This window comes from Pygoscelis adeliae, unplaced genomic scaffold, assembly GCF_000699105.1.
Source record: "Pygoscelis adeliae isolate BGI_AS28 unplaced genomic scaffold, ASM69910v1 Scaffold14, whole genome shotgun sequence".
Classification (NCBI taxonomy): domain Eukaryota; kingdom Metazoa; phylum Chordata; class Aves; order Sphenisciformes; family Spheniscidae; genus Pygoscelis; species Pygoscelis adeliae.
In genome coordinates, this window is record NW_008825109.1 from 3,006,897 (window position 1) to 3,022,323 (window position 15,427).

General features: G+C 37.6%; 1 protein-coding gene across 1 annotated transcript in view; it reads right to left on the reverse strand.

The window, feature by feature from the left end:
* The window catches only part of FRY (furry homolog (Drosophila)), a 153,591-nt gene that overhangs the window by 11,465 nt on the left and 126,699 nt on the right, over positions 1 to 15,427 (reverse strand). The window contains exons 54-59 of the mRNA XM_009327862.1: positions 15,298 to 15,423; positions 11,559 to 11,722; positions 10,170 to 10,359; positions 3,721 to 3,870; positions 2,770 to 2,868; positions 2,223 to 2,306 (exon numbers count right to left, since the gene is read on the reverse strand). Coding sequence (XP_009326137.1) covers positions 2,223 to 2,306; positions 2,770 to 2,868; positions 3,721 to 3,870; positions 10,170 to 10,359; positions 11,559 to 11,722; positions 15,298 to 15,423 — 813 coding nt within the window. The remainder of the gene's footprint in view (positions 1 to 2,222; positions 2,307 to 2,769; positions 2,869 to 3,720; positions 3,871 to 10,169; positions 10,360 to 11,558; positions 11,723 to 15,297; positions 15,424 to 15,427) is intronic.

Sequence of the window (15,427 nt, forward strand, 5' to 3'; positions counted from 1 at the left end):
GATGTCAGGTCCTAATCTAACCCTCAGTGAATTTAAGAGTTTAGGCAGGCTCCCTTGTGACTACCACTATAAGACAGATTTTTTTTTTCGCTACAGTTGTTGGATTCTTTAGGCTTTCATGTTGAGGGAGAAGAGGAGAGGAAAGATACGAAAATACTTGCCAGTCTAGGAGTAATTTTTCCTTGTCCCTTCCTAATCACATGTCCTTGGTTTCCCTGGACTCCTCCTCCCATTACACTTTTGCTGAATAAACAGAATGTTCCTTTGGGAAGAGCTGCTTCAATTGACAGGTGAATGAGAAGGGGGAGAAAAGAAATATGCCTATTGATCAAAGACCTACCATCCTGTCAACTTCCAAGGAATAATGCATTTTGGGCTGAAGGAGCAATGCTGGGGAGAGACCAAGGATTCCTGCAGAAGTGAGAAACCCTTCTTTTCAGTCTGTTTGATAAGCAGTAAGAATACTAACCCCAGCTGCACAAAACACACATTTAATTCTGAAACAGAGAATGCCTAATTAAAAAAAACCACACAAGTGGAACATGACATTTATTAACTTTTAGATGCGTTTAGGCCAGCAATATGAGCTCAGATCACAGTTTATTCCTTATCCTCAGCATTCTCTCTCCTCTACTTTTTCAAAAAAGAAACAATGTAGATGATCAGCAAGATCCTCCACCCCATTCTATGGGTTTCCAAAAGAGGGATGAAGAGGGTAAGTTAAGCTGTATACAGCAAGACACGTAACACTACAGTCTGAAGTCACTGTTCAGGGTGGTGTGCATCAGTGGGAAGAGAAAGCCCATGCACGTTCCAATAGTTACGCCTCCTTACGTATACTTTATCTCCCTCTCCTGATGTACTTGCAGGAGAGGTAGTAGCGTGTGTTCCAGGTCTCTCCTTTTTTAGATTTGAGAATAGCTCACTTGTAACTTCCCTGTACACCATTACAATTACAGAAGAGACAGTATCTTATTTAAATGCGTTGGAAGGTGTCTAACTTTTGCTGGTGCCAGTGCCAGGTGGGGGAAGATTGAACAGTTTTCCCACCGCCTGTGATTGCAGCCAGAGGATTTATTAGCAAATTAGATTTGCTAATAAGGTCAAGGAAGCCAAAATGCAGGGGTGGCAAGGATTTGGGATTCTTGGGAAATGGCATAAAAAAATAGAAATCAAGGGAGTTCAAAGACAGGAAGACAAATACATGGATGGGAAAGAGAGGTGAAGATAAAAACAGAAGAAAATAAAGTGAATTCTGGGAAAAGACAAACTGAAACCAACATAAAACAAGGTATTTGAAAAAATGGTTACAACAGACAACTGTGTGTTCTGAAAATGTCATCATAATCTTTTATAAGTTAAAATACATGGAAAGAGGAGATGCCACTTTTTTCTACATGCTGCTGCTGCTTCCTGATTTTGGCTAATTCCATCCAGCTCCCTCTTTTTCCCATCCCTCCATTCTTTTTCCTCCAAAAGGAAAAAACCCCACAAAACAACATTTCTCAACTTATTCTACACCACTAAGATACCAGCTGTTTCCTATACTTAGTATGTCAATAACAGGAATGCAAAAAACTGATTTCTGAAAAGATTGATTTCTTAACTGGAATCAACACACTAAATATATATGTATTTATGTATCTATTTGTGTGTGTGTGTGTGTGTGTGTGTGTGTGTGTGTGTGTAAAACTTTCATTCAAAAGTGATAAAAAGATATTTTGCCTTCGGTATAAATACTTATCTACAGAATAAATTATTTCACTGGCCATTTTACAGTCATTATTTCATAACTACTAATCTAAGTGGATTTCAACCAGGCAAGTCTTGCTGTTGGGCAGACCAAGTCTGTAACAGCCGTCGATAAAATGTGTGTAATGTGGAAGCACAGTACAGCAGGAGTGATTTTCAGAGACGCTGCGCTGTGGGAAACTGCTGCTGCAACATCTTTCTAAAAGGGGGAGCACAGACAACCCGGGCAGCGTTAGCTCTGCTTCCTTTACTAGACTAGGAAGGCAGAAGTATTGCCTCTGAATACTTCCCATTTCCTGATGCCAGGACTGAGGCAACAACAATACCTTTGACCCTGAAGTGTGAAAACCGGATTATGCCCAAGCCCAGCAGACAAACAAGGAGGAAGTACACCAGGTTCTTGTGGGTCCGACAACAAGATATATCACACGTCATTTCACAGGACAGAAATAATACTGCTCATTCATTACCTTCTCTTCTGAGTCCCCTGGCTGGCAAGTAATAACTCCATCTCGTGAGCCCCCAGCAAATGTTGCTTTGCAGTTTGCAAGCCACTGTTTTCAGAAAGAAATTAGAAGAAGATATGAATGAGGCCTATAGTTTGATTTGCAGAAAGGTAAGCAGTATTTTAGTTTCATAGCGCAGCACATAAATAAAACTTTGCAATTGCACTTTTTATTCGCACAGACTATGATGATTTGCTTTGACTGTAATTTAAAAAGTCTTGATTTCTATTAGTATTTGAATTGCATAAACCAAGAAAACGAATTAATTACTGAATAGGAGAAAGGAGAGATCAGGAATATTAAAGATGCCAATGTTTCTAAAATTAATGGATACAATAGCTATTTTTTTAGTTCTGGTTCATATGTTCAGGAAGAAACATTTAGTGAATCCAGTATCTGAAATACGTTTTCCTACTATCAGTTTAAACAGATCTGAGTGTATCTGCAGTCTTCTGACATAGCTTAAGTATACACAGATACAAAACCAAGAACATAACATAATCCAGCATACCGAGAGTGTTGCTTCTTTCCTGTTATTGTATGTGTCCAGGTACTCCTGCAGTTCTAAAACACTGAACTTCAGCTTTTCAAGAAGGCCACAAGAGAGCAGCTGGAGAAATGAAATCAAAAGGGCTAGTAAATGTCACTATAAAAGAATAAAAATATTAGCAGAGTAGAAAGTATAGTAAAGATCTTGCAAAAAAATACTTAGATTTACAGATACCAATACAGACAAATATTTATATTTATGCGAAAATATACATAAATAGAATGCCATACTGAAAACTGAATAGCAAAAGTTGCACTTATGATAATGTGGAATTGAAATTGTGTTCTGTGTTTAACAGCTTTGCAGAGGACCTCCCTAAAATAAAATACTGCACAAAGCTTAACTAGTTAATCTCCACAGCTCTCTGATGACGTAAGGCACAGCTTTTCCATGGTCACAGCAGTGGGCCCAAGATTACACTTTGCAAGTTCCTACCTCTATACTTCTGTGTGAGGCCACACTGTCCTGATGCTGTTGGATAAACATGGGCCAGAATGAAAACAATGGGAAGGGCCATCTCATTCATTCCCTAATATATATTTTTATCATCCAGCTCACATCACAGTTGACTCAAATGAAACCACTAAACATGTTACCATCTTTCATGCTGAACTATGTAAAAAATAGCTTCTCCTTTTCCATTTGTGGAGCCAACTGGGTCCGGTAGGCACCTGTCTTATATTGGTTTTTGGCACACAGGCTCAACACATCGTATTGTCCATCTGCCATTACTTACCTAATAAAATAATATGGAAAATGAATGGAAATTTGGTTAACAACAAGAGACAAAAATTAGAGACAGGACTTGGGTACCTTTTTGACATATCTATTCAGGAGTTGCCCAAAAGTGAAACAGCCAGTAGAATAACACACTGCAATGCAGCACATGCCTTTTGAAAGGAATATACTCACTGTTTCTGCATCTACAAAAAGGGTGGGACATTCTGAACATGATGTTAACATCTGAGAAGACCTCACAAACTTGGAGCCTATTCCTCGCAGGTTGTCTCCCAAGTAACTAGCTGCATCGCAGGTTAGGAAGCAGAATCTTTTCTGAATATTCTGTAAAGCAAAATACAGTTTGTCACATTCTTTACTCAAGTACAAGCTTCTTTCCTTTGTAAACAAATGGCAGGCTTTTTTTTATTTGCACAATTACATGTGCAAAAGAGACCATCTCCCTGTGGAGAACTGAACGTCTGCTCAAGGATACTGAATAGCAGTTATTATGCTGGAGACAGTGTACAGCTGGGCAGCTGTGAAACTAATTACAGAACTCATAATAATCTACTACTGAAATACATTCTTTCTTGTAAATATGATTCAATCTTTATAAAGCCTTTTACCTACAAGTAGCTTTTTTTTTCTTGGCTGTACAGAGTTAACAGAGATGATCAGCACATTACTTTTTCTGCCCATTCCGGGCATTGTTTTGTTAGTATTCCATGTCAAGTGGCTAATCAGATAATATAATGGACATCCTAATGCCAAACAGCAGCATGGAAAAATCAGAAAAAACCTGTCATTTTCCCCTGTGGGAAAAACCTTCTTACTAAAACTTTTCTGCTGCTTGGGAGGACTCCAGAAATACTGCATTGCATCCGGGAATTATTGTTCTCAGATTTTTTTGGTGTTTTGAGTCCTAAACCAGTCTAGTCTTCCAGAAACATTCTAGTGCTGATATTTTCAGTGATTAATATATAAAGTGAATAATAAATAAAAATAATATTTTAGCCTTGCAGGAACTGAAATAATGATATTGATAAATACACAGCAGGTTTCACTGCCAAAATATATCTCACTAAGGCCAACTGCTCAGCAGGTGGGAGTAACATGAAAATGTTTTTAAAAATAAAAGTATGCAACATTTTTATATGATTCGTTCCGTGTTACCATAGGCATTTCTCTGAGGAATGTAGGTTAGGACCTGTATTACCGTAAGCATGCCTCACTGGAGAGAAGTGCTTCCCAAATAGCAATCTGGTGACAGACATATAAACAGCCTGTTACTGTTCCTACACTGGAGCATTGAAGCTAAGTACCTAAAATCAGGTGAGCTGAATTCAGACTTTATTGATAATGGAAGCTGTTGGATTGAATGATTTTTTTAAAAAAGCTACATAAGCCCTCACATTGTAGGTAGGGTATACATTATCAATAGTTTATAAAATGGTTAAAGAGAAGCTTCCTCTACAGACCAATTTTCTAAATCACCTGAACTGGCCGTCTGAACACAGTTAAGATTGGATAGACTGATATTTGTCTTACTATGTGTTTCTACCATCTTACTTCAACACAGAAACAAAGCACTATACGTGCGACTCATGGTGAATCTGTCACATGGTTCAGATTCTCTGCTGCACTGAGTCTGTAGTAGAGGCAAGGGCCCTTACTAATTACCACCAGACCAGGTAGATGATTATTTTTATGAGCAACTAGCAGAATCATCTGAATCATAGGGCTTGGTGACAGTTGGAGATTTACTACTATGATGTCTTCTGAAAAGAAAGATTTAGTCCAAGTCTTAGTGAAACTGTTGCTGACAACTCTTCTGGCAAAGGAAAGAGATCTAGATTTGATCCTAACCAACAGAAAAGAGCTAGCTGAGAACATAAAAGTGGAAGGAAATTTAGAAAGACAGATTATGGAACACAATCCAAGAGATGTTGGTTGAAAAGGACCTCTGGAGAACACCTGATCCAACCTTCAACTCGAAGTGGGACTATTGCCAACACTAGATCAGGTCAGCCATAGTATAGTCTAGCTGAGTCTTGAAAGCTCCAAGGTCAGAGCTTCCTCAGGCTCTCTGGGTAACCTGTTCAGGTGCTGCAGTGCCCTCCTGGGGAAGAGTAACTAAGTTTATGAATCTGAGACAGTGAAGTAGACAGATTACAGAAATAATACAACCGACTTCAATGCATTCAGAATTTGCAGGAAGGAGCCCATTAGAAATAACTTAACCGGGAAAGGAGATAATGAGAGGTAGCCATTCCTTCAGGAAAAAAAAAGAGGGCAGAAGCACATTCTATACCACTGAAAGATAGAAAATATATTAAGGCATACATCTGGCTGAATCACAAATATTTCACTCAGGCAAATATTCATGCAAAAAAGAAGAACAGAAGGTGAAACTGTGTTACATTACTTAACTTGGATACCAAACATAACATGGCATTGTAGGCAATATAATCAGAGAAGGAGATGCCAAATAAACTGGTAAGAGAAAGAGAGAATGTCAAGAACTAAACCAGAAATAATTAAGAGGAAGGCCAAGGAATCACAATGGAGAAAAATAGCTAACAGATGCTACTGAAAAGACTGATGTGTTTAATGCCTTCTTTTGCCTTATTGCTCCCAGAAAGGGCATCTGGGTACAGGTAACAAAGAGACATCTATGAAAACTGAGGTGAGAACAGATCTTGCTAGTAAGGGCTTGGATATTTTTACATCTTTGCAGATTAGGGAAATTCATGCTATGATAGTTATAATACTGGCTAAAGAGGTCTAGGAGCCATAACAAATATCTCTGAGAACTCACAGAACACAGGGTATTGTAAAAAACTCGAGGAAAGTGCTTATCTCAAAAAAAACACGAGCAAAAGAATTAAACACAGAGTTCAGGAAATGGGGGAACATATAAGAGAACAATAATAGGCAGTACAGATTTGGTCAGAACAAATCATATCGAACTATTTAATTTTCATGAAAGGCTAAAATTTTCTATTAGGAGGAGAAGCGATGGATATGTTATATATTAATTCATTTACTATCTCAGAAGTAAGGCAGAGAAACCCAGTCTAGAGGTAACTAGGTGTGTAATACCATATTCAGAAGTTAATTATCAGCAGCTCACTGTCCAATTGGAAAGATAAATTGAGTAGGATTCTACTGGGGACTGTCTCAGGCACTAACCAAGTCATTAATGAAAATACTGAATAATGGAATATGCAGCATGCTTATTAAATGCATGGATGATTGAGCTGCAGGGGCTGTAAGCTCCTTGGAAGCCAGGATTAGAATTCAGACTGATCTTGATAAACTGGAGAAGCAGTGCACGGAAAAGAAAAAAGGACAAGGTTGTACACCTAGGATGAAACAATCCACAGAGCACATTCAGGATGGAGAATAACAAGGAAGGCAAAATTTTGTAGAACAAGATCTGCATACTAGATTGGGTTACAAGTGGAAAATAATTAACTGTATCCCACTGTACAGCAGTTAGCAGAGATAAGTTTTTAAACAGGAATACCTTCTATAAAACAGGTAAACCTCTTCTAGTCAGTGCTGGTAAGATCTTAGGCTGAAGTACAGAACCTGTTCTTCCTTTTCAAGTAATACACTGACTGAATGGAGCCCATAGCAACAGTGAGAAGTTTAGAAAATGTGTGTTATGGGGAAGGTTGAAAGAACTGAGGTTAAGTAAGAGAAGTTTGGGGTAGGTGAAGTCATGGTAATGGTCTTCAAATATAAGCCGCAACTGCAAAGAAGAGAAGAGTACCACTGTGTATAGAGCAAGAAGCCATGGGCATAAAATACAGAAAGAGAAGTTTTCAAGTGATAAGGAGAGTTAAGCATTGGACTACAGTGCCGAGGAACGTTGTGAAGTTCCACCTTAGCCTAAAGGTTAAGAACAGTCTAGAGAAAAAAGTTAAAAAACATTTGACCAGAATGAAAGTTATAGTTGATCCTGTACTGGGCAAGATAAGGAACATGAACGCTTCAGGTCCCTTCCAGCACACATCTACTCATATATTTTAACAGTTCTAGTTTATTTTATGAAAATAACTTCCTCAAAGCATTTCAGTTATGGCTTCGTCAAAAGCTGACCAGTCTACTGTTTAGATTCAAGAAAACATATTCTTCCTTTACTGCATTCCTTTCCAGATATTCATAAAAGCAACAATCAATCTACAGCTAAGAAGATAACAGTCTTGAACAGTGTTTTTAAGTATTAAAATGTGAAACAGTGAGGGACTGTACTTTGGTACCTATGTATAGTACTTCACTAAATATATTCATTTTGCAATTACATGGACTATCAGTTCTATAATAAGATATCATCTCAGCTATGTCCTTCTGGGTGCAGATTACAGTGGCTGAAATCTTTCAAGCAAGGTCTGAATGCAGTATATATTTGTGAAATGGGACCACTGTGAATAATAATGCCAAACTGCCAACATGTTATGAATAGGTACATGCCTGCGTATAGTCGCTCTGCTTTGTGTCAATGTAAATAATAACAAAATATTCTCAGAACGTTTTCTTCTTAACCTCAGGTTTCCTCTTCTGGGAAGAGGACTTTTCATAACAAAAGGGCTCGATTGTGGAAACTACTTGCTAGCTCTCAAATCTACTTGTCTTGGAACTGGCTGGTCTGCTGGAAGACATTTGATTTGACAGAACACAGAGAGGCAGCCGTAAAGATAATCCAGAGATCTCTGAGCTATGACTCGTTTACAGGAGAAGTACTTAAATAATTTCAGGAATTTTAAACAAGTTTATCGTGTTGTGGGCAAACATCCAAGATACCATTAACTTGATGCAGACTGAAATGTAGGTGCCCTGGAAAATGCACTTCTTTCACTTCACCAACTATTTAGTTGACAGACTCCTCCAAACAAGGATTTTGTTTCACAATTAAGTACTTTGGCAGTACTTTGCGTTGCAAGCCTAGCACATACTGGGCTCGTTTCCGAAACTTCCTGTTGGTGAGGGTCAAAAGTCTTTTAAGTTAGCGGATGAGTAGCAAAGTTTGATGGTGCAAACACAACACAATTCCAGACAAGCTGGGATCTTATGAAAAAAATCGGGGAAAATAATACTCCTGTGTTTTAACCCTGAAGAGGAGAACAAAGCAATTTTATAAACTAAAAATATGTCTGTGACTCCAGCTAGAAAATTCTGGTTTGTTGATACTATTAACACGTTTTTTTTTTTTAATTACTGTTATTCAGGTTTTGCTGTTATTGAAAATTTTTTGAGAGCAGTATTGTATCTTTCTACTCCAGTATCAACTGAATAAAATGAGTAGGCTATCTTTTGAATATAGGGCAAGCACAACAGCAAATGTAGTGTGTGCCTGCCAGGATTTTGAGTTAAACAAGTACTTTACAGGTAATGTTTAGGTCTTGCATTACACAGTATTATTTATTTACTTTTCAGAAGTGTGACATCAGTTCCTTTTCACATCTTCAAAGAGAACAAAAAGGACAAGTAACTCTCAGAAGACTTGAACAGGGCTATTAACCTCTAGGAATGACGTTAATGGCAAAAAAGCTGAAATACACATCATGAAGAAACACAGGACTAATTTTCAAAGTTGAACTGTCATGCATTCAAGTCAGCACTGTTTTTTTCCTTCCAAATGGTTATTTATCAGTGTTTAAAAGAATGCCTATAAGGCACCCATATTTACAGTGGTGTAATGTTTAAAGGAGGACACAGTATGCAGCTAGAGAAGACATGCAATTAAGTCCGTCGGAGCACAGAGAAAACAGGATGGAGAAGAGATTCTTATTGTATGATAAGAATCCTTCTTTATTATAAGGATAGTCTTAAAGATACGAAAAGATCTTGAGATTGTATAGTTATTAGTGGGGTACTCATTGCTGATAAAAAAATTGTGTACTCTGAGATCATGGGTACTTAAACTCTGCATGAAGTTACCTGGCTGCTGTGTACACTGCTGCAGCATGCTAAACATCCTGCAGCTGCCTCATATAAAGCAGGAGAAACAATTAAAAAAGGTTTTAACACTAATGACAGGTAAAAGCAGAGAGTCATTCCGTAGAACAGCTTGTACATTTGACTCCTTTTTTTTCTTATCTTTTTGCAAGCAGCTTATCTTTGCGAGCATACAGTTTTGGAAAGGAGAAATGTATTTCTAGTCGTCAGACTCAATCTCTGGAATTTATGTTACATGATGGTACCTGGATATTTCTATTCAGATGATTAGGTACAGAATATTTAATAATGTTGACATTTACATGGGCATGGTCCGATTTCAACAGTTTGAGATGGAGGAACAGATTAACAATAGTTTGAGATGAAAAGGCTATTTCCTGCCTCTTGCAGTTATTGTTTCAGGCTGTAAAGTACTGAAGAAAATCCTCTTTAAAGTGGATCCACATTTTATAATGTTATCTCCAAACCTGCAAGTATGAGATACATACTATTTTTATGACAAAACTGGTCCTAGAAGACAGTTCTGCATGAAAATCTAGTACGGCAATTTTGCAGCATGCAAAATTACAATGGTTATACACCTAGTAGTTCATTACTGGTACTACTATCAAGAACCATCCCGATAGCCACACATAATCTAAATATTTTGATTTTGTATCTTAGACTTATTTTCTCACCTTAAACAGGGAAGAGAACACATGAAATGTATAAACTGCACAGGAACCATCAGAGTCGCACATGAGCTGGTTGATATGACTACGCCAGGCTTCTTCTGCATCATCACATGCTGCTGGCTGAAATGCAGCAAGGATGGCAGAAAAAAATGGTGAGGGAGGAGGGGAGGCACTTCGATCAACATCTCGAAAACTGAAGGAGAAAAAAAAAAAAACTGTGATGAAAGGAGAATACCAAGAAGGTGGCAGATAAAATATGCTGTAACAGAGAGTTATAATCACAGGACCAATTACAGCACCTTTCTAAAAATATTATTGAACTTTCAAATTACTTTTGAAGCTGGCAAGATGTTGGCTACAATGAGAAAAACCTCCAAATCAGAATCCCTATCTTCAGGCCATTATCATCTATCTTCCTCCATCCCAGAATACTTGAATTGTTTTATCATACCATCGTTTGGAGGAAGAAGGCTGAAACTTCACAGGAGGATAGAGCCCATGAAGAAAAACTCCTCTTCTAGGAAAACTTGGTTATAATAATGTATAGCAGAAGTACTGAAAAGAATCTCAGCATGTACAAACATATATACTGACCTGTTTGGTTCCCCCCAGTGTAATGGATTGGAGAAGATCCATCCCTCTTCCACACTGTTCTTAGGACAGAGCATTATTTTGGCACTCTATGGTCAGTGAAACAGGCTGACTACCATTTTTAAAGGGTACTAAGCTACTTGATCTTGTGTATTATGCTTTGGGATGGAGAAATACTTCCTATGGCTCCCAAGAACAGGAACTATGATTCTGAAACATGTGGCACACAAAGAGAGGGCTTCTTTATTTCCTTTCCTTTCCATAAATATGGGGTAATTGCAGTCTAACTCATCATCCAAAATCTGAAAGAGCTCCATAAGGCATGGAAAAATCTTGATGCTTTGTTGCAATGTATACTGGGGGCCAGCCACACTCACCAGCAGCCTCAAGGGTATGCAGATGGGATTTTTGACAATATTGTGACTTCCTCATGAACCATAAGAAATCAGAAGGATGAATACATGGCTGATCTGTTGAACAGCTAACTAAGCAGTATTTCCATTACTGCAAATCTTTAAAAATCCTTTTTTTTTTTTAAATTAAATATTTTACATATATAATGACTAACTGCATACATGTATGTACAAATCATAACTTGTTTTTCCTAGAAGGAAAATCTTGGGGTTTTTTTGAGTTGTGTGATAATTATGCAGGTAATTAGGGCATTGTCTTCTCACTGCACTTAAACTAATGAGAATTTAACTCCTGTGGCCAAAATAGCCGTTCCATTAACTAACACCTTGTTACCACTTTGTTGTACAGTGTAAAAGTCCTTTTATGAATAACAGCATATACAAGTACCTAGCAAGAGCAAATTGTTCCAGCCTGTCAACTTTCTCTTCAGTCTCTGTCATATCCAGACTAAGGCTATCACTGCATTCAAATGCTCCGGGGAGTTCATTTGTAGACCCTGAAAGGTCATCCTCATGGACTGCTGTATCTTGTTCTTCATGTACAGCTTCAACCTAGGGAAGTGAATGATGATGTCTTAGAAAACAGCAAATTAGTAAGTTAATTCCATTAATAAATACAAAGCATTTAATGAAAAAACCCACCTGACAACATGTTAAATTGCACAGGTATAAAGCCACAGATTATAAATGACATGAATCAAGTTACACTTCTTCAAAAATACTGTATTTGTTTAACTTGCTGTCTTGGATCAATATTATTTTTAAAGAATTTCTTCAACTTCATTTGTCAAGCAAAGAATTTCAGATTTCAGTGCATTTGGGAACATAGCAGGGAAGTATTTTTTCAGGAAAAACAATAGGGTTCTTGTTACTGTCAGGCCGTCCTTGTCACTTATCGCTTTATAGTGTCCAAGAGTGTATTAAAGCTTTTCTCAAAATACATTGAAAACAATCACTGTCTGGAAGACTATATGCATGTTCAGAACTGAGAATTATTTTTAGCATATCATTTACATAATAGCTTCCTTTCAAGAAGAATCCAAAGCATTCTACAGGACATTAAAAGGATTATGCCTCTATCACTTCCTTCCTTTTTCATCCATTAGCACCTAAAGCTCTTGATTTCTTTTTGAAACTTTCCAATTTCTCTTGCATTTTTAGTCTGAACAAATTTTGTTTCAGTTTCAATCTTTTGGCTTTTGTCTACATCATCCATAGCATCCTGCAAAGTAGTTCCTGTAGGGATGACTGCAGTGGGTAGCTCAAACTCTTTTTTTTCTGTCTGGGGTATCTCATAAGGTGTGTGTTTGTGCAAATATGCATATGTGCATGCACATGTGTTGGGAGCTGGTAGGGAGGGAAATCCATGGTAAGTGGAATTAAAAGACAAAAGTGGCCCTCTGCAGATTACCAGACCTGCTCGGATCCTACAGATAAATTCTGAGGATTTGCATTTCTAAAAATTAAACAAGACTTGTATCAGAAAGGACAGGATCAGAAATTAAGTAGGAGAAAGTTTTTTTGGTTTTGTTTTCTAAGCGAAAGGGACAGGAATATTCCTGAGTCCAGGGTGGATGAAATGAATCAGAGCACAAACCATCCTGAAAAGAGAAACAAAAGCTATATGGCTGAATTACCAGAATAGGAACCAGAGCAGTTGGCAAGAAGCATAAATGTTTCATGCTTCTTCAAGAAGTAGTTGGCATTAACTACTCTCAAATATGAAATATCAGCTTGAAAGAACCATTGGTTTGTTCACTGCAATGACAGTGTTTGTATGAGGAAAACACATTTTGATGGGATAGGGTACAGGAGGAAGAAAGAAGAAGCAAACACCTACCACCCACTGGAGTCCAATACGATGCCCAAAAAGCAAAATAAAAAAGTGGACTCCAAATATTCATGCAGGATTGGAGTACACTTCCAGAAAACGGTGAGTTTAGATAACTTGAAAAATATATAAAATAGCATCATCTGAATCTTTGTATCCCTCATAGCATTATCCATCACTGCCTTCTAATCCCTTATAAATACTATCATCTTAATTATTGTGATCACTATCTTTAATAGAAAATAAGTTTAACTAATTTCATGCCATTAACAATAATACCTGGATTTTGGCACGGAAACGTTTGAGAAAAGGCCTACTTAATCAGTCTGTTGCTGTCATTCACCGCATCTGTTTAAAAGTTGAGGTGATATTTTTGTTTTTGCTTATGATGCAACAACTAAACATTTTTGTACAGCACTAAAGAAGTAACAAAAATTTTCCTCTGCATTGCTGACATACCCTCAGCTCTCTGAAAATAAGAACTCGGAGGAAAAGAGAAACAGGAAAGAGCTCAGATTTTTTGTTATCAAATTAAGTAAAAATTATTTAGGTGCAAGTTTCAAGTTTTCTGACTAAAAATGGGATGACTTCTTCCTTAAAATAAATATAAACCCAGGCATTTTAACTTTGTTTATACTGACTCCAATTTGTTTTGAGTAAAAATACAGAAGTATGCATACTAGAAGAAAATATCTTTGAGGCAAAAAACACTAAGAAGCCATTATGTGTAAAGTTATCAATTCAAACGTCTTTGTAACACTGGCAAATCCCTGTCAGCTTGGCTTATGTATTTCACCAATATCAAACTTGTCTCAGGACTAGCTGAATTTGCCTGTCAATCCCACAAGAAACTGCTGTGATTTTACATTCTTCACTTCTTTACTTTTTCCAAAGCTTTTCATTTTTGATGAACACTGGTGCATGGGTACTGGGACATTAAAGAAATTTTCACACTAAAGATTATAAAACCCCAGGCATATATGAAACTCATGAACTGTGATTTGCAATTCTTAATGTACATACCAATAGCTACTGCAGCTGGATGCATGAGATTAGCCGCAGTCACCACCTGCAAACGTATCTGTTCTGACTGCAGCTTCCTGAATTGAAATTCTGCCAACTTCTGCTGCTTATGGTTGTTATGTGGTAACTTGTCTACCAACAGTTGTTTTGACAAATGATAATGAGTTTATCTTTTCCACAGCCATTATTTTGAGAGGTTCCCCTCCTTTCCTATCCTTACCTACATTTCCCTCCTCCTGTCCTTTCTTCCTCCTGGGGAGGTTTCTGACACAATTTGTTCACTATTCAGCACAATTTCAACCTCCTTTTCTATGACCTCTTCACTAGAAGTTTCCAGTACTTCTGTTATATTGCAGCCTAGCAGTACTGTATCAATTTTTTGTGTGGCTGCATTTGGAGGGGACCAAGGGCAAGAACTGGAATGAAAGCCAATGAATATACAACACAACTATATTCTTCCCCTGCCCCATTCTGCAGAAGCCACCCAATTCAGACATGACAGAGAAAGCTGTACTGGTAAGGCAACAGTGTCACAAAGCCACTGACTGCTGCCCACCCCCCCCGAGTTATATTTCTGGAGAGACAGTGGGAGGAGTAGGTTCACCTGATCTCCCACAAACAAGTATTATTAAACAGAAAATTAAAGAAACTGTCCCCACATTGATAATTATTTACCAACCTTACATTATGTTCATCTTCTGATACAATTGTCTGAAATAAACTGCGCTGAACATGGTTGTTGTATCCTTGCAAATCTTGCCTCCCCCCACCCCAGATGGCTTAATCTTGTGGTCATGAATTTAAAATTTCTGAGTGTCTGCCAAAAGGCAATAACTGAATCCAGTGCACACAACTGTACAATAGGTTCCCACATACAAAAGAATCTCAGAGAATACACGCATACACCCACCACATGAGTTGGCATATTGTTCTTTTAAATCAGCATGAAGAACAAAAGAGTGTTCCCTTAGGGTTGTAACTTGTAACCAGTTCATGAATTTGTCTTCCAATGAGCTTGTAGTATCTTGGTGCATATATAGTGCAATATACTTAAGAAACCATAAATAAAGTCTTTTAATAAAGAAAGTGTAAGTAGAAAGGAAAGGGTATGGATGTGCAGGAGCATATGAATGTATTGTACTATGCCATTATATACAGAAAGTCAGAATGTACTTGCTTTCACAGATCAAACCCTTCATGAAAGTGTAAGTAAAATAAACTTGTAAAAGTGTTATGTAAAACACACTGCAGTTGAAAGTAAAAATGTATTCACCTTGGGTCCTTCAGACACTTGGAGATTATTCATATCAGGCAAAGACACATCAAAGCTAGATGTTCCTATATTAAAATGATGAGGGTCTGCTGAGGTTGTTTCACATGATGTAGAAAGTGAGTCAATATGA